Source organism: Pteronotus mesoamericanus, unplaced genomic scaffold (assembly GCF_021234165.1).
Source record: "Pteronotus mesoamericanus isolate MK-2021 breed Mesoamerican mustached bat unplaced genomic scaffold, CSHL_Meso_final contig_317, whole genome shotgun sequence".
Taxonomy (NCBI): domain Eukaryota; kingdom Metazoa; phylum Chordata; class Mammalia; order Chiroptera; family Mormoopidae; genus Pteronotus; species Pteronotus mesoamericanus.
In genome coordinates this window covers 3,658,606-3,684,422 of record NW_026555133.1, presented here as the reverse complement: position 1 = coordinate 3,684,422, position 25,817 = coordinate 3,658,606, and the positions used below count along the sequence as shown (strand labels likewise).

At 41.0% G+C, this 25,817-nt stretch overlaps 1 protein-coding gene and 1 pseudogene across 3 annotated transcripts in view; one reads left to right on the top strand and one right to left on the bottom strand.

Moving 5' to 3' along the window:
- ZZEF1 (zinc finger ZZ-type and EF-hand domain containing 1) overlaps nt 1-25,782 on the bottom strand; it is a 108,091-nt gene extending 82,309 nt beyond the window's left edge. For all 3 annotated transcript variants that reach the window (XR_008529345.1, XM_054575862.1, XM_054575863.1), the window contains exons 1-8: nt 25,281-25,782; nt 12,560-12,704; nt 9,407-9,601; nt 6,479-6,650; nt 5,325-5,524; nt 3,675-3,885; nt 2,775-2,891; nt 1,436-1,614 (exon numbers count right to left, since the gene is read on the bottom strand). Coding sequence is in view for 2 of the 3 variants with exons in the window: in XM_054575862.1 (XP_054431837.1) it covers nt 1,436-1,614; nt 2,775-2,891; nt 3,675-3,885; nt 5,325-5,524; nt 6,479-6,650; nt 9,407-9,601; nt 12,560-12,704; nt 25,281-25,634 (1,573 nt within the window). In the remaining variant the exon portion in view is untranslated. The remainder of the gene's footprint in view (nt 1-1,435; nt 1,615-2,774; nt 2,892-3,674; nt 3,886-5,324; nt 5,525-6,478; nt 6,651-9,406; nt 9,602-12,559; nt 12,705-25,280) is intronic.
- On the top strand, nt 6,798-7,169 carry LOC129072380 (60S acidic ribosomal protein P1-like; annotated as a pseudogene).
- Nucleotides 25,783-25,817: the final 35 nt, after the last annotated feature.

Genomic DNA, 25,817 nt, shown 5'->3' with positions numbered 1-25,817 from the left:
GTGCCAGTGGCCATCCGGATTGCTGACTAAAAATTTACCCATTTACAGGTTAAAACAGAAAAGTAATATTCGACAAAAGCTGACAGCATCTCTTGTGCTTTCCTGAAAGACAAAGTACATCTTATTTCCCTAAGTGATTTAAAAAAGTCTCTAGAACAACCGCTAATCAGAAACAAAGTACAATGTGAGAAAGAGATTAATACCACAGATTCAACACATTTGGAGGTGGGAAACATTCCCAACATACTGTTTTGGAGCCAATAATTTTTACTGTAATTACATTTAAATATATAAATAATGTTTAGGGGTTTGGGCCTTGTTTCTTTAAAACACCTCCAGGTAAATTTTGAAATTTTAAGAATTGAAAAATCAACTTTTGCTATAATGATTAGAAAACTTTTCTTTTTTCCTTTGTTTTAATAATATAATGAATACCTACTAACCTCTAACCCAACCCAGAACTAGTTACCAATAACCAACATATCCCAATTACTCCTCCCTATCCCATGCTCCCTGCCCAAATAAATTCTTATCCAAACTGAAAACTTTTCTGGAGAGTATTTTCCAGGCACTATACATCGCTCCCATCCAACCATACATGCAAGGGGTCTCCCACCTCTTCAAAAAATGACCTTTCCAAATTTAGGGGGGAAACCGAATTTATAAGACAACAGTTGTCTAACTTTAAAATTTGAATAAAATAAATTAATTGATATTAAGGCAAAGGTACAAATATCATGGCAGAAATATCACAGCAGTACCTCTACTACTGAAGAGGATAGGATCCAATACTGTACTTTGTGACTGAAACTTTAGCCCTAGAGGCTGAATGGCAAATAAGGTGTTTCTCACATGCCGACTGTAGTCATGTGGGAGCACCTGTACAGGCTCCCATGTTGAGAAGGATTAGAAGGCCCATCCTGGGCAAACAGGAAGTGCTAGGATGGACTGCCCAGGATGGGGGAGCAGTGGCAGACATGCATGTACATCCATACATGTCCTCCAATCAGCTGTCACAGGGATGCTCCCTAAGACAAGGATCCTGTGCACTGTGTCAGAGCTTGTTCCCTCCCTCTGCCACATGAGAGGTATTCCAATTTCCCAGCCTTCTTGGTCTATACAACGAGACACTCCTGTACTTCACCAAAGATGGCTGTGACCAAAAGGCCACCAAGCCAAAATGATTAGGCCTGTAAATCCTGGAAGTACATCCTAGAGGACACTCAGGTCCTCTTCCCCTGATGTTGCCATAAATGAACCAACATCCATCCCCCTGCTCCCTGCCAACCACAGTGAAAGAGGATATGTGTATCCAATTATTACGGTATAACTCTAACAACCCAGTCCACAGTCTAGCCAAAAAGATAAGAAGATGCCATAAAGTCCCACATGGACAATGGTTTGATAATCTGTCCATCATGCCTAGGTCACTTACCATATTTAAGGAGTAGATTCTGCCTGACCGATGCCATGGATGAGAGGAGGGATGAGGCATCATAGTGTGTGTCCAGGTGGTCTGTGACAGTACACAGGGAGCTCAGCACTTTAGCAACACTTCCTCTTGCTAGTGCAAAAGCCAGAAGAGTCAGCTCCACATCTGGAGTAGAACAGCAGCTATAACCAAAGAGCAAAACTTCACTTCTTAACAACATGAGAAAATACAGGTAGCTCAAATCCCATGTAATTGATCACCCTAAGTAAAACTGACCTGCCATGTGCTTTTGATGTTTACCAGAAACACTTTTTCAAAATCCTTAAGATAAACTAAGAAAAACTAAATCAACCCAGAGTATCAGGTAATTAAATCCTCATTTCTGTAACCTTAATCTGTAAGTATTAAATAACAATAATAATATCAATTTTAACAAGTCAAACTTTACAAACCAAAAATAAATAAGCAGCTGAAATAAGCTTCTGCTATTAAGAAGGCTTCGGTAATGATTTGGCTTGGCCAGAGAGTTAAGGATTTATTCCTTCAAGCACCAAAAACATATTTTAGCCTTGATCAGTGTGGCTTGGTTGGTTGGATGTAGTCCCACAAAGCGAAAGGTTATTGATTCAATTCCTGGTCAGGGCACATGCGTGGTTTGTGCGTTTGGTCTGCAGTAGGGCACATGAGTAGCAACTGACCAACGTATCTCTCTCATATCAATGTCTCTCACCTTCTCTTTCTCCCTCCCTTCCCTTCTCTCTAAAAATAAATAAATAAAATCTTTTTTTAAAAAACGTATTTTAGGTCTGCTCCATATAACACTTCTCTGCCTTTTAAAAACACATTACAATGGAACTTTTAAAACTATCTAGGTGGCCCAGGGCCTGGTTTTTACTCTAATATAGTAATAAGCTCAGGGTTCACTGAGACAGAGCTAAGTGTCCCTGTACTAAGTGACTGCTGCTATCAAGGTGCCCTTTCCCAATTTTATAGACAATCAGGCTTGTCAGATCTGTGCACAGAGGTAAGCATGTTCTGAGTAATGCCATGGGCTGGGGATATACATGAACTGAGATGTTTTGTATTTTGGACTTTGAGACATTGGTTCTGAGTCAGAGGACTACTCCCTGCTCACCCCCAATTCTTAAGGTCAAGTGATACTGCTAGATAATGAAGTTTACAGGAGTGACCTATTATTTCACTTTCTCCTCAGTAACCAAAAATGAACCATTTTTACTGGTGCTTTTTAAAAGATTACACATATACCCATTTAAAAAAAGAATTACCAAGCATATATGGCCTCTATCCCCCACATACCCCATCTCATGAACCTTGATTTTACCTAGTTATCCTTATGAGGAAGCTGTCTACTTCTTCCAGAACGTTGGGAGACAGGAAAGTTGAACCATCCGTGGATCCGGGTGAGAGGGAGAGTGGAGGCATGTGCTGTAGTGCCTTTCTAGAAGTGTAAAATGTAAGATCAGGGCAAACCCAGGCAAAACATAAATTTAATAATATATTAGACAAAAAATAAACCATTGGAGGTTTGTCTTGATCAATCCCTTATACGCAAACAGAACATGATACACAACATAAACCACCCCTTTTTCCCCAGCAGTCATGGTGCTAGGTCATTAATAAGGTTTCTTTCTACACATACAATACCAATACTTCACTGCTACTGAAGCTGGCTGTTTTGTCTTATATGTTACTACTGGGTCTTTTTGCCCTAACAGTTTTTTAAAAGTAAATTTTCAAGGGTGCTCTACATTTAAAAATAAATTAGTTTAGTAGCCTTGAAAAGATTTCACTCATTAGTGAAAAAGAGCCCTCTTTGGACCCTGGAGTCCAAAGACCTAGATTCAGAATGATCTATCACTGCCTGGTCATGTACTCAGGGAAAGTCACAATATCCTCATCTATAAACAGGGATCATTTTTACAGGCACATTTCACAGTATAAGTCAGTACATAATATACAGTATCTGGAAGTGCTTTATCCAATACAGAATGCTATATAAATGTGAGCGACTGTCTCCCAAAGGATAAGAAACAGGAACGGAATATGCGATTGCCTCACAAAAGAGTTGAAGCAATAAACAGGAAACCACAGGGCACCTGGGGCTGAGCAGTTTACTAAGTCTCCACAATCAAAGGTCAAAGGCTGCCCAGTGATACCCCTAATGGGTCAGAGGAGAATGAGTGCACCTGGATGTAACTGGAGAGCAGAGAGAGTGACTTACTGAGTATTGCGCAGCACTGTCTGGACAAAGGCAGGGTTAGTCTCCATGGAAGCCGTCACCAGTGATGTCAGCAGAGACCAATACCATATAGCAGAGGCATCTGAGACTGAGACCCCAGACTTCTTGACTTTCTGAAAGCCAACAGCCCTCAGACCGTGGATCCTAGTGTCACATCCGTCACTAAGACAACGCTTTATGTTAATCTGGACATCTGTCAAGCACAAACAACAAATTCAGTACTGGATTAACTCCTTCAGTTGAGCAAAGCTAGGCTCCCAACTAAAAAAAAAAAAAAAAAAAAATAGAGCAAAATAGTAATTCACATTTTAAAAAGAAAATTCTGAAGATATACCTTAACACCAGAAATAAATGATGTGTGCAATGGAGCTAGTATATAATACATTTGTAAAAAAAAGCATGGACCAATCTATCATAAGAATAATGTATAAATACATGTATTTATGTAATACATGTAATGTAATGTAATAATGTAAATTTTTACATCACAAAGCTTCTTAGGAATTTATGAATCTTAAATTTAACCAAAGAGCATTTGAAAAATTCTTATTAAATACATAGTAAAAAATATTATAGAATTTTCCCTAGGGTTCTGAAATTTGGATTTAGTTATAAAACAGTAGCTAGGTAAGAGGAAGTGTAAGAATTTCTTTTTAATAATCAAGTCCCAATAGATGACATAAATGTGGCTCATTTTTAACAGCTATCATAATTTCTTATTTGGGTTGGAGAGGAGAATGTGAGCCATTAAAAAGGACACAACTTAGAGAAAAGACCATCACAGCGTAAGACAGGAAGTTTCTACTCCACAAGCTTAACTGTTTCTTTGCCTAGGGGTGAGACACAAAGACTCTACCTCCCTAGGCCTCAGTTCCTTGAGCAAAGTAAGAACACTTCTTTTGGCCCAGGAAAGCATTAGAAGAAATGAGACAAAACATGAAGCATTCCGGTTCCCTGAATGAAATAAGCCTGGAAAGAAATCACAGAATTGTGATTATTTCCAAAATGCTATGTGTGAAGCAAGGTTATAATAGTATAAAAATGGAAACAACCTAAATGTCCAAGAATAAAAGGGCTGGTTAAAATTAAGGCATATTCTTACAACACTAAATAAAGGTGTGCATGAATATATATGACAACATGTTAAGAAATTACAAAAGAGCATGTACAGAATATCACTGTTTTTGTTAAAAGATATGTAGAGAGAGACATAAATATAGATACACAACCCTATTTTTTATTTTTAAAAAATGTGCGTAGGTGTGTGTAAGCATACATACACCTATGCACACATAAATACACAAATACAAGAAAAGGTCTGGAAGGAGCCACACCAATGAATTCACAGTGACAACAGTGAGATTTTGAGTATTTTTGTTTATATTTTTCTAATTTTTGAGTAAGAAAACAAGAATAACATTTTTTATTTTAAAAGGCTATACTGCTTTTCTGTAACTTTTAAGAACACTGAACACATGAAATAATTTCATGTGCATCATTGGAAGCAAATCAAATCTCCAAAGAAAAACAAACAGCTTCTCCACCTCAGAGGTCTTCCTGCTAAAAGATTCTTTCCTTCCTCCCTCCCAGTCCCCTTAGTTAGAAGGGCATGATGCTTCTTGGTTGACTCACAGAGCTGAGTGATGTTAGCATTTTCCAGCAGTGTCACGTAGCCGGTGACATTGCTGGGAATGTGCACATCACGGACTTCCTGAAGATCGCTGGCATTCCTCCCCACTGCTACTGTCACCTGCTGCGGCATGTAGCTCTGGTCAGCGGCAGCCACTGCAATGGACAGGTGCCTAAGCACAACATCTGGCTTCATTTTTAAACTGGAAAAAATGGAGAACAGAAACTACAAATGTTTATATAAGTCGAGAACTTGCAGCTTCCCCAAGACTCATCTTTAAGACCTTATATTTGACATTCCCAAAGACTGATTTTCATAAAACCAATTAACTTAAAACGCTACTAGTTTCATGGTCCTTACGACTTTCCCAAGTCTCTAAAATTCATTTCTATTCAAGATTAATCTTATATTTCCTTTTAAGCAATTAGTACAGACAGAAAAGTACAATATGAACATTCTAACAAAATTATTTCACCTGGTAAGAATCCAATTCTCAACTGCATCCAAAGAACTAAGTATATTTCCTCATCTATAAATTAGATGGCTGAAGGTTATCTCCTCTATGAGAAGACATGACAATGATTTCTATTTTCATCAACTAAAATTAGCCCATTCTCTGACGGGATAGATGAAAATTTAGATAGCAGCTTCAGAACTTCTAGAAATGTCACGGTTTACTGTTATCAATTCCATTCCAGGATTCCGGTCCACCCCATTCCCTCTTCTTCTAAATTAGCCAACATAGTTGATACAGATTTTTTTAAATGTACAGAAAGGATCTTAAGAAGTGAAATCACATCTGTTACAAGAAAAGTATTTGCCCCTTGTGATACTAATTTGCCTGAGCAACTAGTGAAAAAGGCCTGAAATCAGTATCATAAAATATTAGTCAAAAGCTATTTTCTCCCTTAAAATACCAAGAAATTGTCCATGTTTGTGACTACATGAACCAAGTTACATGATAATTTGATTCCTTTTACTTGGTTCTTAAAACACCTTCACAGGGAGTCACAATAAGAAAAACACAAGGCAGTTAAGTAGAAAATATTAATATTTTAAAAATTTTTTTAAATAATTTTTTAGCACATTGATGGGATAACAGAAAGGAGGTGATTTTCCTCAACTTTCACTCAAAAACTGGTATCATACCACCCACCGAATCCAGTGTGAGCGGGCACTGCCATCTGACTGCCAGTAGGATGATGTTTCTCCATTTGTCATCTTGTCAATGTCTGCAGGGTTGGAGGACGTTTCTATATGAGCATAGCACTTTGCTACCGACTTGAGTTTATCCATCTCTGGGCTTCTAGTTAGATCTCCAGGGCTTTCTGCAAGGAAAATCAGATTTTATCCTATGACATCTCTTTCATAAAGGGAAAAAAGGGGGGTCATTTAAAACATCCATCCTCTTTCCCCAGCTGCCAGTGAGGTGCTTGGCCCTTCCAAGGAAGCTAACACTGAGTTGCGGGGAGACCTTCTCACTTCATCCAGTGCTCACCCGGCACTCACTCGCCCAGCACTGGCTGACACCATGGCCTCCCTCTCAGGGCCTGCCTGCATCTACTCAGCCCTCATCCTGCATCATGATTAGGTGATAGTGACGGGGATAAGACCAACGCCTTCAGGAAGCACCCGCTGTAAATGGTGAGCCTTTCCAGCCAGGCTTGTTTGCAAAGGCTCTGGCCACGGTCAACATCGGGAGCCTGTCTGCAGGTGGGACCTGCCCCAGCAGCTGGTGCTCTCCAGCAGGAGGCCCAGCCCCTGCAGCGCTGCCAGAGAAAGTGGAGGCGATGGAAGAAGAACCTGAGGAGTCTGGTGATGACATAAGCTGTGGTCTTTTTGATTAAACCTCTTTTGTAACACATTCAATAAAATGCTGAACTCTTAAAAAAAATGTACCTACCAAAAGTATGCTTGGTACTTGGCCCTAGAGGAAAATAAGTTTTTTAAACTCTTCTTCCAAAGAACCCACATAAAGCAGAAATTGGCCAAGGACTGCTCCATGAGCTCATTATAGGACAGTACTTAAATCACTGATATATTTGCAAAACCATGCCAAGAAAATGGTGTTTTATACCTTAATTTACATTTCTTTAATTACGAGTGAAACTTGAGAAGCCACTTCATTTTTGGAGTATGAACTGGTCCTACCCTTATGTTTTCTACTGGGTCATAAGTCTTATTTTATATATTTTACATACATTATATAACATATATACACACACACACATAATAGGTAATATTTACTGAGTGTTAACTGTAAACTAGGCATTTTCCCATACACGTTCTAGGTATTAATTCATTTTGGAGATGAGGAAAGTAAAGCACAGAAAGTTAGGTAATTGCCCAAGGTCAGTGTTAGTAAAAAAATGAGTCTGTCATAGTATGTCACAAATTATATGAGGTCTGTCTGGAAAAAGTCCAGCCATTGTTAATATAACGAGAATGGTTTGCATGACATTGATGCAATCTGGCAGCCAAGGAGAGTGGACTGGAATACTGGAATGCGGGTGCATGAACAATAACAACTTCACTGTACTAGTCAGTGGGGGCGGTAGACACCACTGAGTGAGCAAGTATACTGTGTAGCCATTATATTCAAAATAAGCAAGTAGAACAACAGATTTTGCGTTAAGCTTGAACATTCCTTTGTGGAAACTATTCAGATGATTCAGAAGGCCGCAGCTATGGGCAACTGGTGATTAGCAGCTTCATCACAACAATGTGCCTGCTTATGCATCACGTCTCGTGCAGGGTTTTTTTGTGAAACATCAAATCGCCCTGGTGATTCAGGCCCCGCTACAGCCCAGATTTGGCGCCCTGCGACTTCTGCTTTTTCCCAAAACTAAAATCATCTTTGAAAGAGAAGAGATTTCAGACTGTCAATAAGATTCATGAAAATACGATGGGGCAACTGATGGCGACTGGGAGAACTGTGTGAGGTCCTAAGGTGTCTACTTTGAAGGGGACTGAGGCATAATTGTCCTACATACAATGTTCCTTAAATCTTGTATCTTCTTCAATGAATGTCTCTATTTTTTATAGTATATGGCTAGATACCTTCTGGACAAGCCATGTATTTTTGTTCCCTAGAATGTCATTTGTTTTCATTCTGCTTATGGTATTTTTTGCTATACAGAACTTTAAATAGTCTAATTTATTAATCTTTTCTTTTGTAGTTTCTGAGTTTCCTGTATTGCTTAGAAACATTTTTCCATGTCAGGGTTTTTATAAAGTGGAACTGTTTCTTTCTAATACTCTTAAAGTTTTCTTTTTGGTTGAATTTTTTGATTATCTGAAATTTATTTTAATGAATAAAATGGGTTAAGAATCTAGTTTTGTTTTGTTTTTTTTCCTCCAGTGGCTAACCAGTTGTCCAAACCCCAAGCATTACCAATTCATCTTGCCATTTGATCTGTAATACTAACTACATCTGGTACTACATTCCTACATGCACTGGACTCTACTAAGTTCTACAGACCTGTTGATTCACATCATCAACTTTTGTTGCCATAACTAAGTGAATCTGTAGTGGCTTCCCTCAATTTATTCAACTACTCACAGAATACCAATTATGTGGCAGGCACAGTTCCAGGTGCTAAGGTTAACGAAATGAACCAGACAGACAAAAATGCAAGTAAACAATAATGCTACAACTTCAGATAGTAAGTGCCATTTAAATCATTATACCTGCAAAGGTGATAGTGACCAGAGATGGGAAATGGGGGCATTAGTTAATTAAAGAGAATAATGAGGAAAGGCCTCCCTGAAGTCACATCTGAGCAGAACCCTGAATGAGAGAAACAAGTATGTTAAAAAGGAAGAAAAAAGGGAAGGAGGGAAGGAAGGAAGGGAGGGAGGAAGGGAGGGGAAAGGGGAGGAGAGGGGAGAGAAGGGGAGGGAATAAGTAGGGAAGAGAGAAGGAAGAAAGAATGAGGGAGCAGGTCACATTCTTATGTGACAAACAGTCACTATTACATTTTAAGAAAAGAAGGCAGTGAGGAGTGGTTCATCCCATTACTAAATACTACTTTCAAAAGAAATGCTGATGGAGCATTTTCAGGACATCCCCTCACACACGTACCCTTTTCTTTTTGTACCAGCTCTTCCAGAGACTCCTTCAGAACAGCAGCCCTCATGGCGCACATGTTGTTGCAGTGGTCCAGCGTGGGGTAGGGGATAGCCGTGCTGGAGAGCCGATTACGGTGCAGGAAGCGCAGAATCATTGACGCGTGAGCACCTCGGCCCTCCTTGGACTCCGAAAATATGTCTATGAAACCTAAGCAGACAAAATCCATTTTTGGTATTTTCGGGAACCCACCACAATAGTTTCCACATCCTCTTCCTGGTGGCCTAGCTGAACTGGCTGAATGAAAAGCAGCCATTAAGAATCTTCATTGGTATTTGCAGCTTTAATCATTTCAAAATCTAAACAAGTTTTTAAGAAATGAGCTAGGAATAACTCAATTTTAAAATTAATTTCATTTGAATTTAATAGAATTTTAGAAGACTTAGAACAATAATTGTTTCAATCCAAACTTCAAAAACTTATAAGCACTTAAATACTAACTAGAAGTTTTTAAAGATTTTTGCTTATAGAATATGGGCTAGCAGTAGTTAATCGCATTTGAGAGCAAAAGCATAGCTTTTATACTAAAGAAGACAATGATAATAATACAACCACCACCCTGGCCACAATTTCCAATGGCATTTTCTAGTTTAACAGGTACTTCCACACACTGGGTCCTTGCAGTGAGGGGGGGGGGGGCGGGGAGGGAAGGCACTGAAGGGACTGGTAGCCTTGTTGTGCAACAGAGGAAAATGAGGATCTGGTGACACACTAAGACAACAAAAGTGGGGCAGGACTGAGAACACCCCTCTGCAGTGCCTCCAAGTGCTCCTTCCGCCATTCCAGTTCTTTGTTTCCACTGTGACCCCCCTAAACTCTGTGCCATCTGTCCTTCCCTCTGGCCACTGTCCAGGCTCTGACCCCAACACCTCCTGTCCATACACCTACCCAGATTTTCTAAGTGGCTCCCCTTGCCACCCTTTTTCTGACATTAATCCAAGTAATCTTACAAAAACACAAAATAGACAATATCCGCGTGTTTTAAATCTGTTTATGGTTCCCCATAACCTACAATAACATGCCTTGAGCTGAGGTGCCCAGAAGAGTGTTAGGGTGAACTGAAGAGAAGATTAACATGGCAGCTTTTCCTGGAGCTCAGATGCCATTGTAGATCTGGAGGAATTTTTCTTTCTTTCTTTCTTTCTTTTTTTTTTACTTTCTAATGAAATGTAATATACATAACAAAAAGTACATATATTAGAATTATATCACTTGATGAACTTTTACCAACTGAACACACCCATGTACACAGCACACAAGAGCAAAATCCAGAAATCTGTAGGAGAAATTGCTTTTAAGTGTAAATAAAGATATATTAGAGCTGATAAAACTTTACATTCATTTTTAAGACAGAACATGGGGCTGAGGAGAAATCTTGCCCTTGAAGCAGCCCAGCTTGGTTATGCCCCCTAGACAAACCTGGAAGACACTGGTCTGACCTCCCAAGACCCAGCGGCCTCTGCCATCCCTAACCCTCCTTTTAGTGTTTCTTTCCTTAGCAGACTCCCACAGCAGTGCCCAAACCTCACACGGCTGATGCTGCACCGACCTGCTCAGAACCTGTGGGAGGGCACACACTGATTCTGGCAATGGGAAAAACTTTTTCATATGTTGAAACAAGCAATGAATTCGGTAAAGGTGCTGTCTTTCTTTTAAACACTAAGCACTGATACAATGAGATACAAAAGGAACAAGTTTCAGTCTGGGTTAGAAAGAGGGACCAGGAAATTGAAATCTCATCTAGGAAAGGTGAGTTCAGCTTACTAAAGTCTGTCCTAAGACTGTGATGAAACAATAACTTTCACTTGGGTGTTGACAGAACATTGTGAGTAGAAAGTCCTAAATCATGACCCTGCTATGAAAGCGCTTTGGGATCTGGACCCGAAATTTTTCTAACCTCGTCTCCCCCTTCCCCCACAGTCACCCAGAGCAACAGTGCACTACGTATTATCTGTTGGCGGATTCCCTGGTCTCCCTGCTTTCCTCTCCTCCCAAAACATCTCTTTGAAGTGTCCAAATAAAGTTCCTGATGCTGCCACAAGCTAGCAATGCAAAAGTGGGAATATCATGTAAATGCCAAAATATAAGGTAGCTAAACATAACTCAAAGCATAATTTTAACTGTCATGAGAGTAGGAAAAAGTTGCATGTACAAACTACCTAGATAATGCTTTAGAAACATGATAAAATACAACCTCCAAATACACCAGAGAGGTCAAAGGCAATCAGATTTACAATTAGGGATCTATCGCACCTGCCTCTTCTGCTGCCCTAGCTTGGCTCTACACTAGGTATCATCACAACAAGTACACAAACAGGAAAAATTTTTAAACAAGATAGAGATTAAAAGGATGGTGTGCAACGTTTTTTTTTATTCCTTTCAAATTTGTTTTCTCACTGGAAAAAAGGAGATAATTTTATTACAATGATTTTGTCTTCTGAGCACCCAAAAGAACCATATAAAAACACAGGCATGCCCTGGCTGGTGTGGCTCAGTGGACTGAGTGCCGGCCTGTCAACCAAAAACACAGGCCAAGTTTTTCCATATGTACAATATAGAAAAAGTATCACTTAATTTCAAGCTATTTTTATTCTTACTTAAAGTTCAGAGTGAAAGCTTTCTTTAAAAAAACCCCAGAACACTGAATGCCTACCATGTGCCAAAAAATATGCTAGATGTGAGGACACGGCAGAAGTAAAAGGTCCCTGCCCTCATGGGGCTCACAGTATAAAAGTAAAGACAGACATTTAACAAATAAGTAAGTAGCTCATTATAATGCTAATACATTGCAAAAAAGAAATGCAGGATGCTAAGAGAACACACAGTAGAGGCCACGAAAGGATTCTTGCGAGAGTGAAATAAAGAGATCCATTAAGAAAGGTAATCTCGTGACAAATTTCATAAAAATGGTAGAACAGCTCAACCGTCAATGTAGTGGGGGACAAAAGAGATGGCTACACTGAACACTAATTCAGATCATGTGTCTTATGAAGCACCTTTATTTCATGGTGCCCCACAAGCTTGCCTAATTACAACGGTAGTATAGCGAAGTTCATTTTGGCTCAAAGAGAGGGCCCTCTAGCTTGTGCACTCAGATGAGGGCCTTACCTGGAACGAGAGAACAGGCTTGCAGTTGTCTGATGATGTGGCTCAGCTCCCCCTGAAGATTAGCCCCGCTGGAATTCTTGAGGGCCTCCAACATGCTCTCTGCATCAACGGTACCATCGCCTTCGGCATCAAACTGGGCAAAGGCCTACAAAAAAAGAGATGCAAAAACACAAAGTATATTCCAAATTTTGAAAAAAAAAAATATATATATATATTTTTAACAATTTTAAGACCAGTAACTGCTGTTGTGGTGGGAAGATTCCATATATATCATTCAAAGAACAAATAAATTCAGAATAGTAACTCCCTGTGCTTTGTGAAATGTATGTATATAAGTATTACTATATGTATATACAATTTTATCATCTCATCTCTCTTTCAAGAGAGTAGTCTCCCTTCCCCCAAATAATTTCAGAAGAAAGCAACCAATGCAAAATTTTTCAATTGGTTACTAAGTGCCAAATACAAAGGTAGAATTAGAAATAACTGGCTTAGAGTGACACCTCAGCTTTAGATGGGCTTTTCCTTTTAAACACTCTTCTCACATGAGAGCTAATGATTTGCCTACTTCACAACCCTGTTTTCACTGACCTTTAACCATAATCTAACTTGCTCCCTACATATGTTAGGGTCACCTGGGGAACTGGGTACAGCACGGGATTCAGTTTGAATTCTGCTCTGTCACTTACTGGCTATGTGACTTTATACATATTTCTTTACCTCTTTAAGCCTCAGCTTCTTGATCTGAAAGATGGAGCAAACCCTATCCAACTCGCAGGCTGCGGCCCGGATTAAGGAGCAGGTGAACAGAGCCGCTGAGGGGAGCCCAGCAGCTGTGCAGGCACTGCCCGCCTCCTTCCCGACCTGCAGCGCCACCCCCTCCATTGCACCAGCCCATTCCCTCTCACGTCAGGGAAGGCTTCCCTCACTCAGCAACTTCCCCTCTCCCCAGATCTCAAATCCTCCCTCATCAGTGGTTTCTTTCCTTCTGCTGATACACTCACTCACCAACATCCCTCACTAGGAAACACTTTAGGAGTCTTCTACCCTCTTTTCTAAGTAATCCTCTCTCTTCCTTAAAACCCCCGCTCCTTTTTCTTATTTTCCTCCTTCAAGAAACATAGAAATGTCCCACTGAGGTTTCATGACTGATACAAATAGCCCTATTTCTATCATAGACCTCTGAACAATGCACTGTTTAACAGGAACATAGACAACCCCTTGTGTTTGAGTCCCAAAACTAAGGACATAAATGCAGGATGGGGTGGACAAAGGTTGGAAGCAACATGTGAACAATGATCTCAGTATTTTTTGCCTCTACTCAAGGTGACAAGATAATCCAAAAAGTTAATAGGGTCAAAGGCTATACTAATCAGGTGTAACGTTCTTAAGGAGAGAAGATAATCTTCTCTGATTATACCCAGTCAAAGAGGCTGAGTTTAGTTCGGAAGTGACACACCAAAAGGAAATGAAATAGAGCAGAGGAAAAAGACCACCATGGGGAGGCTAGGAACTGGCCTGTGAGGAGCAGCTGAAGGACCACGGAATCTTCAGAGTGGAGGAAACACGGCTGGGAGTAACAGAGTCCTTCTCTTCAACTATCTGCTGAGCTGCCATAGGAAGGAGCAGTTAAAATTAAGGTCACTAGCTAGAGGTCAGAGGGAAAGCTCATCATAAAGATGAACTTGTATGCTGTCAGTAGGGTAAAAGATGGTTAGGAGGCTCTAGGAAGGAATGTCTACTCCATCCCTTAAGGCTTCAGAACAACAGCTGAACAACCAGCCATCAGGAGTGTTTGAAGAAGTCAAATTGAACAAATTCATTTACATCTACTCTCTCCTGAAGTCCCACTAAGACAATATCATAAAGCAATTATTAAAGAACACGCACAAAGAATAGAGGATGATGCACTAGCAACAAAATTTTGGAAGCTGGGGAGCAGATGGATGAGTAGTACTGAGTTGGCTGACTCAAAAAAATGGAATCCTAAACCGGACTGGCCAAAGTTAGGAAACAAGCTGATTTACCCTGCAGGACTCCAAAAGCCTTAGGAGTTGGTAGCAATAAGGACTGCTGAAAGTTCGGGTATTAGCATAAAGTCTATTTTAAAAAGCAGTTAGAACTGACTGGACAAATGATGATCTTAAGGAACTGACAGGGTTTTCTTTTTGAAGGGAAATGGGTGATAGTGATATTGTGTGTATTTTCTTTAAAACGTTCTTTTTTAAAAAAGATATATAATTAAATATTTATGAATGAAATGAGGTATTTGTGAATGAAAAGATTTGTTTCAAAATAACTTGTAGGAGAAAGTAGGTAGTGTTTAGATTAAACTGGCCTTTTTATTGGTAACTTTAGAAACTGGCTAATAGGCATGTGGGAATTCATTCTACTCATTTCTATTTTCTTATGTTTAAAAATTTCCACTAAAGAAAAAAAAAAAAACAGGATTCCCAAATCTTCTTCCCAATCTTGGCAGAAGCTGGGAGGAGGGGCACTGGGGCGCTGGGGCAGGGCTTGTTTCTGGAGGGAGTCGCACGGAGGGTCTCCGGATTAGGAAATACTGGGCACAGCTGAAGCTGTGAATACTACATGGAAAATAGGGGCATTGATGTTTACATGCTAAATATTTAGAATCAACCTTCCCCTAGGGCTCCCCGAATGCTGGCAGCCCGTCTCCTATCCGCCAGGCAAGAGAATCGGAAGAGTCTTCTCTGGCACCTGAGAAGCCCAAGGAACAGACCTACAGATGCTGGCCCTGGGGAGCTTCCAGTGAAGGGGCCCAGCCAATTCATCTCACAGTGATGTTCACTGGTCACAAGCCAGACGTGTAGAGCATTCACCTTTTTAGTTCCCCATTCTTTTTTCCAGTTGTCAAGTAGATTTTCCACACTGTCTCCCATGACCTTGACATACCTGAAGAGTTAGAGCCCAGTGGTTTTGTAGAGCATTTCTCAGCTTGGTTTGTGTGATGCTTCCTCATGGTTACATTCAGGTTATGCACTCCTAGCAGGTATACCACATAGGTGACACTGAGATCTTCTCAGTACACAGTATCAGGAGGTGATTAGTTCCATTACTATTGTAGTTACCTTTAATGACTTGGCTAAGATAGTTGTTTGCCAGGTTTCTGCACTTTAAAATGACTATTTTGGGGTGGGGAGGACAGGAGGCAGAGCTCCAGTGAGCTTCCCTCAAGGCCCTGTTCCTAACAGGCCACTGACCACACCAGTTCGCAGTCTGGGGTTGGGGACCCGTTTTAGTATATTCAGAGTTGTGTAGCCACCACTACCACCAAAAAAAATTAAAAAAGAATGTGCCCTGGCTGGTGTGGTTCAGTGGACTGAGTGATGCCCTGCGAACTGTAAGGTCCTGGTTTGATTCCCATTCAGGGCATATGCTTGGGTTGGGGGCCAGGTCCCCAGCGGGGGGTGTGCGAGAGGCAACCAATCCATGTATCTCTCCCACAGTGATGTCTCTCTCTCTTTCTCCCTCCCTTCGCCTCTCTCTAAAAAGGAAATAAATAAAATCTTTTTAAAAAAAGATATTGCAACTGAAAGAACAGAATACTATTATTAAAAACAGACTACTCAGAAAATTTTTATAAGCTCTTGAATATTAAAAATATCACGGCAAAGTGAAAATATCAATAGATTTTGGAGGATAATTCTTATTAGGCTGGAAGATAAAGTTTACTAAAGTGTCCTCTAAAAGTAGAGCAAAAAGACAAAATATTGAAAAACGGGAAACCCTGAAACAAGATCAATCAGGAGACCAGTCCAGGAGGCCCAACACCCAAATGTGAGTTCCAGAGAAAGGGAACACAGACAACAGAGGGAAGAACATCACAATCATGATTCAAGATAATCCCCCACACCGAGGGACACGAGTTCTAAGACTGAAGAGGCTGAATACACTACAATATGGATAAAAGCACATCATAATGAAATTTCATAGTACTGAGCAGAAAGAGAAGTTCCTACTTTGAGGGAGAAGACAGTTTCCATGTAAGAGGCTAAGAATCTGAATGGGACTGACCCAGCAGTCCCACTGGCAGCCAGAAGGCAATGGGATCAGTGCCTTCGACTTTCTGGGGGACTCTCCCAACCCAGAAGTCATACTCAGCCGATACCATTACTGTGAAAGAGGAGAATAAAGATGTTCCTATACATGCAACGTTCTTTAAAAAAAAAAAATGAACGACTTAACACTCCCTTACTCAGAAAGCGACTAAGGAGATAGCCACCAGAGTGAAGAACTATGCCAAGAAAGAGTAACAACGGGCTCCGACCAAGAGAAAATAAACCCCCAGATGATGGAGCCTCCACCACGACGCCTGCACTGCAGATCTAGAGACTACGAGGCTTAGAATGAAGCGGGTCAGAAGGCTCCGGGAAGCAAACTTCGAGAAGATGAGCTGAGAGAATACCCATGTAATTGGACATGTTACATGTTCGAGTAAGAAGAGATTTAGACAACTGGCAGAAAATCTGGGATTAAGTTAATGATAAAAGACCAAAAAATTGAGCAAAAGTACTTATTCAATAGTCAACTCCAGAGAAAATAAAAAGATGTATAATAAAGGAAAAGTAATCATGGAATACTATACTGCCCAGCCATGAATAAAACTGACATAATCACTATAAGGTAAATATCAAGAATGATCTAAAATAATTGAAACAAGTTTACTGGGAGGACAGGAGATGTGCAGGTCCACGGACAAGGACAGGAAGGTGAAAGACAACTGAAGTCTTATATTCTACAGTGGGAATAAAATGGAGAAAGCCTAAAACTGAAAATTCATAAAGAAGTAATATAAACACAGTTAAACTTAGAGGAAATCTGGTCAGATTTACTGCTTACTCTGAGACCTGGCACAAGATTCTTGGCCTCTCTAAATTTCAACTCCTCTTCTTCCCAACCTTTCTTCATAGCTTATTGTGAGGATCCAAAGGTTTCACAAAGAAGATCATGCCTCATAAACTGCAAAGGATTCTTATTACAATCCAGACAGAAAGCCATCACTGATCCACCCTGCAGAGAAGAGAGAAAAGTGGGCTGGCTTCATTGCAGATTTCCACCCATTTGCCTTGGTCTGAGAGCAGAATGAGACAGGACACGGGTTATTCCTTCAGAACTTTAACCACTACTGGGATCAAGAGTACAGTACATAGATGAGAATGTGCCAAAATCATCACAAACCAGAACTGTGCACTCAGGCCAGGGGAATGCAAGGCACCAGGCTTATATGTAAAGGCCGCATGCTGGTTCAACTTTGGAGAAACATGCTCCATCAGAAGTCCAAAGATCTGGATCTAGTCCCAGTTCTGCCACTTACTGACTGAGAGAATCACTATTTACGGCCTCAGTTTACTCATCTGTAACAGTCTCACCTTCCATGTATTAGTGAAGTAGTGCAAGGGTTCTCACATAGAAGATGGAGTAAACAATCCCAGGGTAAGACAAAAGTGGGGAAAAATAACACTACTAACAACAACATTTATTGAGCACTAAACACGTGTCAGACACTGTTCTAGGTGCTTCATGTGAACCAATTTATAATCTTCACACCAACTATGTAAGGTAGATACTATGCTCACTTAATAGGTGAGATAACTGAAACACAGAATGGTCTTGGCTTGAGGATGGAACTAGAATTTGCCCACAATCAGGCTGAGTCCAGGATCCAATTCTCAAGCTCATTCTAAAGGACAGTGGAATAGGTAGACTTACAAAACAGCAAACTTGCTGATACAATTAACAGATTAATTACACATGTGTCCAGGATGTTATAGAAGGGAATCCCTTTATGGGGGAAGAGAGGGGGACAGCTTACATGCAACCATTACTAAGGTCTTGGCCAACTCAGACTCTAGACTAGGTGCCAAAGGAGTTATCATTCCCCTAACTTGCCCTGCTCTCGCTCACCTCAATATATGTGCACATGCTGTACCTTTCAAATGGAATAACCCTTTCTTCCTTTGCCTGGCAAATTCTTCCAGCCTCTCAAGCCTTGGTTTGGTGAAGCCTTGCCCAAACTCCATGCTACTATTAAATGCTTCTCTGTGGTCCTTGAAAGTGGAAAGGGCTTAGCATAGATGGAGCAAAGGACTGAAGGGAAGAGAAAGAGAACACAAGACAAACTCCCCAATATATGGGAAACTGTGAATGGAGCTGGCTGCCTAAAGAACATTAGGAAGTAAGAGTGGAAAGACCTAAATATTAGACTAACATTTGACACTGGAGTTTCTAAAGCCAGACAGGACATGATGAAGTGGCATTTTAGAAATCAGGAAAAGGCAAAATAGAGATATGACTTTTCCTCCATACCTTTCTTGGATCATGAATTTCTCTAAAAAGAAGCCAATACCATCATTCCCCGTGCTTCTCCTCTGCCCTGACAGCAAAGCACTCCAGAACAAAATAACCTCCAGTTCACCTGGGACCTTTCTCTTCTAAACTGCCTCATCACCGTTAATGGCCATCATCACTTTTTGAAAACTTCCAGTGTGCTGGAGTAATACAGGCTGGCTGGTGGCTATGGGGCCTCACAGCCTAGTTGCAAAATAAGACCAGACAGTGTGGTCTAAGTGCTAAGTGACCTGTACAGAACAGGAAACAAAACCTCAAGGAGGGTGGCTGGAAACACCACTATACAGAAGCCATCTGAACCAAGCCACAGGAAAGGCTTGGTCCTGGCCAGGTGATAGTATCAAGACAGGGAATCTTGAAGAACTGAGAAAAGCAAGGTCCACGCATAGGACAAGGAAGGCATCCCACAAGCTAAGGCTCAGGGCTCATGCAGGGGGACAGAGGTAGAGGAGGTCAGACAGGGAGACAGGCCAGCTTGTGGCTCCTGCTTATCCAGAGGATCCCTCAGGCAGTTGGGGGCCCCTGCGGGGTCTGAGCAGAGGGTAAGCAATACTGGCAGCCTGCTTCATCTTAATGGTGCAAACACACGTCTCTCACACTCTGTGTCTCCAAGGGGTAGAGAATTAGAACGGTATAATTCCATTTGCATGATTCTTAGGCTCAGAGCCACTTTAAATTAGTTGATTAATACTTCCAACATGCTATTTCTCTCCAAATTTCCTCTAAACCCAGTAGTGACTAAGAGCCTTTTAAAGTTTTCACTAAAATTATATTTAACTGTTCCTGCCAACATCAAGAAATATCTTATTACTGAAAGGTTACAGATTGACACTAAAATACAATGATGGAGAATGAAGACTTCACCCCAGTGAACCTGTTAAATCAAACTGCAGGCACTGTAGGGGTACACACTTACTAAGTGTTGGCTATAGGCCAGGACTGTGCTAAGACAATAAATAAATGAATATAAACAGTCCTTCCCTCAGGATTTACAAGCCAATGAATTTCACAAAGTAGGCACCAAATCTAATTTTGCAAATTAATAAGACCTATTCATATTAAATTTCCACCTTAAAATCATCTGCTATCAGCCCGTGTTCAGCACTTTTTCTGCCCTAGACTCTACGTGATTTTCTGGAAACATATCATATTAAGAGCACAAATACCTAATCTCTTATCTCTGATGTCAAATAAGAATTTAATTTTAACTATTTCTCTTCTACATATGAGTCAATTAAATATTGCTTCCTGAGAGCAAACCAGAGTCCTCCATGGACCACACCCACCATAAGAAAAGGTGTGTTGTACTATAAAATGATAACATTTCAGACTTTGGTCCATGAACAACTCCAAGAACTTCTTTAGGACACCACCTCAAGCAATTATGGTCACAAAAACGTGAAAGTAAGACAGCTGGGTGGACACAGAGAGCAACACAAATTAGGAGGTCAAAGAACCAACATGCAAAACTTGGAAATGCTTAGCATTATAATAATAAAGGATGTACACCGATTATAACCTGCTCTATGGTGCTAGCTTTCATAAAGTGAATGAAGGGAAGCTTACATGTGGGATTAACTAAGACAGAGAAATGTGTCCTCAATCAAGTGAAAGGACAGATTTACGTTATTTTTCTACACTCACCAGAGGACCTGCTTATTGATTTTAGAAGAGAAGAAAAGATAGATGGAGAGAAATATCAACATGAGAGGGAAACTTCAATTGGTTGCCTTTCCGTACATGCCCTGACCTGGGACCAACCTGCAACCTAGGCATGTGCTCTGACTGGGAATCAAACCCGCTTCCTTTCAGTTTACAGGACAATGCTCCAACCAAGCCACACTGGTCAGAGTATGAACAGATTTATTTTTAAAACACAGAATCAAATGCACGGCTAATATTTATTTTTTATATTACTAACATAATTATCCCTTACTTATACACAGGACGACCACTGTACGATGATCCCAATCATTAGGTTTTTAAACCTTGGCTAAGTCTTCACTTTATGAGAACCACTCTCTTCAAACAACTAGTGATAACCAGTGAGAGGCACCAAATTAGGTAACAACTCAAGCCCCAACTCTCCCCACCCTAAATCTTTCATAATAGTCTCCTAACTGATCTGCTAACTACTCTGACCCTTCTCTCCACCTGGTTTTCCCACAAGGCAACCACAACCATCATGGCACTTTATTTAAAACTTCACTGTTCCAAACTCCTATTTAATACCAGATGCAAAGAACTCCCACAATCTGGTCCCTGCCTAGTTCTCTAACCTTGTTCTCCTACAGCAGCATTCCATGATCTAGCCATATGAGTAAAAGACTGCTAATTATAACCCAATATCTGTTTTCTCCCTCAGTATTTAAACCCTGATTTTTAGCTGAATGTGGGCATGGAATAGGATTTTCCCCAGCCTCCCTTGCAGCTATGTAACTGGATTTGGGCCAAGGGGATATGAGCCATGCCCTTAAGAGAGGAGGCATGCAGAGCCTTTTCCTTCCCTCTCCCTTTTCCTGCTCGTTGGAATGTGGGAAGTAACAGCTGAAGGAGTCACTTGGATTGAAAGTGCCCATGGAGGATGACAGCACAACAAGGTGAATAGAGCCAGGCCCCTGATATCTGTGAAATCTGCCATACCAACCCTGGACTGCCTACCTAGGCTTTTACATAGGAAGCTCCTTTATTGTTTAAACCACTGTTGCATTTTCTGTCCCTTGGAACAGTTTTGTCTCACCCTAATATATCATACCATTCTTCCAGTTCTCCATTTTCTGGACTTTGGACTCACGCTTGTCTCTGAAACACTGCTAACAACTTCTGCTCCTTGTCTGCTTTCATCCTTCAAATCTGAGCTGAAATGTTACTCTCACAGGTAAGTCTTCCTTGACTCCCTAGATGAGGTTAAGTACTCTTCCCGTTTTCTGTCTTCTTATACTTTCTCTTAGATGATAATCAGTAATTGGTGGGTTGCTGTCAGTCTCTTAAAATACCACATACTCTTTAAGAGGAAGTATCTGCTTTGTCCACTGTCAAGTGTTTGGCACTCAGTATATGCCAATAAATATTTGCTCAATGAACAAATGAATAATGTCATAGCCCTGGCATGATTTCTGGACCATACCTTGAGAACTTCTTGGCCTTACATTACATGACCCCTGTAAACTTCACCTCTAGCTCCATTCCTGTCAGACACTCCCACAATGTAAACACCGTTTCTCTACATTCTCTTTTGGATAGTTCTGAAAAGTGCCAACTCCTTCAACAGATCCACACAGTTTTCTTGCATTGCTTCATTTTCTCATAATATACCTAGGAGCAGAATGGAAGTATTATGGGTATTCCTGGAATTTAAAAAAGCATGGAACAGCAAACTTGAGAAGGAAGAACAAAGTTATAGGTGTCATGCTACCTGATGTCAAACTACATACACAAGGCTACAGTAATCAAAACAGCATGGTACTGGCACAAAAACAGACACATAGATCAATGGAACAGAGTAAAGAGCACAGAAATAAACCTACACCTATATGGTCAATTAACTTTTGACAAAGGAGGCAAGAGCTTACAATGGGATAAAGACAGTCTACTCAATAAATGGTATTGGGAAAATTGGGCAGATACATGCAAAAAATGAAACTAGACCACCTTCTTACACAATATACAAGAATAAACTCAAAATGGATTAAAGACTTAAATATAAGGCTCAAAACTTTAAAATAAAACTCCTAGATGAAAACATAGGGAATAAAATCTCTGACATTCCTCTTAGCAATTTTTCTAATGTATCTCCTTGGACAAGGGAAACAAAAGGAAAAAAATAAACAAACAGGGCTATATAAAATTAAGCAAAGGAAAGGAAACCACAGCAAAGGAAACCAACAACAAAATGAAAAGCCAACCTACTAAGTGGGAGAAGATACATCCATAGGGGTTAATATCCAAAAGTTATAGTGCTCATACAACTCAACACCAAAAAATAAATAATAATAAAGAATCCAATTAAAAAACAGGCAGAGGACCTGAATAGACACTTCTCCAAAGAGGACATACAGATGGCCAATAGATATATGAAAAGATGCTCAACGTTACTAATCAGAGAAATGTAAGTTAAAACCACAATGAAATATCACCTCACAGCTGTCAGAAGAGCTATTATAAATAAATCATCAAATAACAAGTGTTGGTGAGGGTGTGGAGAAAATGGAACCCTCATGCACTGTTGGTGGGAATGCAGACTGGTGCAGCCACTATAGAAAACAGTATGGAGTTTCCTCAAAAAATTAAAAATGGAACTGCCTTATGACTCAGCAATTGCACTTCTGGGTATACATCTGAAGAAACCCCAAACAGTAATTCTAAAGAATATATGCACTCCTACATTCATTGCAGCATTACTGATAATAGCCCAGATCTGGAAACAGCTCAAGTGCCCATCCACAGACTACGGATAAAAAAAGCTGTAGTCCATATATACAATGGAATATTACTTTGTCATAAAAAAGAGTGAAATCTTATCATTTGCGATACCATGGATGGACCTGAAGGGTATTAAGCTAAGTGAAATAAGTCAGACAAAGAAAGACAAATACCACATCATTTTACTTATATGTGAAATCTAAAGAACAAAATAAATGATCAAACGAAACTGAAACAGACTCATAGACGGAACAAGCTGATGGCTGTCAGCAGGGAGGGGGTTTGGGAGACTGTTGAAAAAGATGAAGGGGCCCTGGCTGGTGGTGCTCAGTGGACTGAGTGCCAGCCTGCGAACAAAAATGTCACCAGTTCTATTCCCAGTCAGGGCAATGGGTTGCAGGTAAGACGCCCAGCTGGGGGTGAGCAAGAGGTAACTGACTGATGTATCTCTCACACCTTGATGTTTCTCTCCCTCTCCTTCTCCCTCCCTTCTCCTCTAAAAGTAAATAAATAAAATGTTAAAAAAAAAAAAAAAGACAAAGGGATTAAGAAGTACAAATTGGTAGTAGCCTAGGGAATATAGTCAGTAAGATTGTAGTAACTACATATGGTGTCAGGTGAGTACCTGAAATGTCAGAGAGAACATTTGTAAAGTATATGACTGTCTAACCACTATGCTGTACACCTGAAACTAATACAAAATATTATTGAATATAAACTGTAATTGAAAAATTTTAAAAATGGAGGCCCTTCACTAATATGACCAACATTTTCAAGAGTTGAGACGCCTTACAGGTCTTTTTTAAAGGAAAATGTAAGAAACATATAAAGTACATTATCTGAATTATGGATATGTACAGGAAAACATTCTTAAAATATTTTACAACCCTCTGGTTTTAAAGTCTACAAGTAGTTTACTGTAATGCCATGAAAAAGTTTACTGCTTTCTGTATTAATCTTTCATTGACACTGAAGTGTCTTCATGGCTTACTTATTTTTAAAAATTAAGCACCTTTTTGTTGTAATACTGGAGAGTTAAATAAATAGGATCATAAGAAAGAGGCAGTGGAGATAAGACAAGCAAAAACTCAAGAGATCTGAGTTTTGCCAATGATTTACTGGGTGACCTTGGATTAGTTCTCTTTTAACTCTAAAATGAAGTGTTCAGGACAGATAATTCCTTAGATCCCTTTCAAGGAAAATATTTTGTTGCCATATCGACAGGCTGTTAATGATTTAATAGAGATGATGTTGGTAATTATGCCAAAAACTGTATAATACCAAGTATTCATAGGAAACCTGGTATTCGCCTCTAAGTTTTAGATTCTGTGGAGGTTTAAATTAGTCTAAAATGTGGTTCTTCAAAGATCTCAACACAAATGTATATTGGGAAATGCTAGTTTTCGCCTGAGGAGAGTGGCTTTTAGAATGTGTTTTTTCAGTAGATGTTATTCTCCTCCCACGTTTGTTAGGTGCTCACACTGGATTCAGTAGGTGCTCCGTAAAACGCCACTGGCCAATAAAGCAGAATGGTTTTCACTGCCGCTCCCTTGATCACTACATCTCCTTTCCCTTAAACTGTTCTGGAACCTGATAAGAAAGCTCCAGAGAGCAGTTGACCCGGCGTCTGGCAGCTGCACAATTTTCTGAACTACAACAAAATGCAAAGACATCTGGTCTTGTTCAGTTCTTCAGAGCAAGGACGGCCTAGTCTAGGCTTTCCACATTTCCAATAAAGGCTAAAGAAATTTGTAGCCGTCTCCAGTCATGAACAGGCTGGAAGCACCCCATATGAGTTCCGGCACCCCCGGCTTCCCTTCTCGCACCCTGCAGAATTCTCTAGGCCACTCCAAAGTCACCGCCCACCACTCGCGCCCTTGGGGGCGACCGCCCTGCCCCCGTCCCGCAATCGCCAACCAGCCCTAACCTCCTCGAACTGCTCGCCGGAGCAGCCGGCGCCGCGAGCCTCCAGCAGTTCCCGGAACTGCTCCAGGGTGACGGACTCTTCGCCGCGGCCCAGCCGCTCTTCCAGCCAGCGTAACAGCGCGCCGTGATGCCTGGACACCAGAGACTCGCAGGGCGGCGAGGGCCGCAGCGCGGCCGCCGCCTCTCGCAGCCGAGCCGGCTCCAGCAACGCCGGGGCCGGCGGCAGCGCCGGCGCGGCAGGGCCCGGGCCGGGGGTCAGGCGGGAGTCCGCGGCCCAGTCCTGGTGCGGACCCCAGCTCTCGCCCCCGGCGGCTGCCGCTTCGTCTTCACTGCTGTGACTCGGAGCGTTCCCCATGGGGTCTCCGTCTCGGGCGCCCCGGCTTTGCCACTGCCGCCGCCGCCGCCTCCCCGCCTCGACCTGTCAACCTCAGACAGTACCCGGCGGGCGGGGACGGGGAGGGTACGGCGGCGGCGGCTTCCGACTTCCTCGCCGTCAAGCGAGGACTGCTGTCGTTAAGGCGCCGTCAAGCGGACTCTA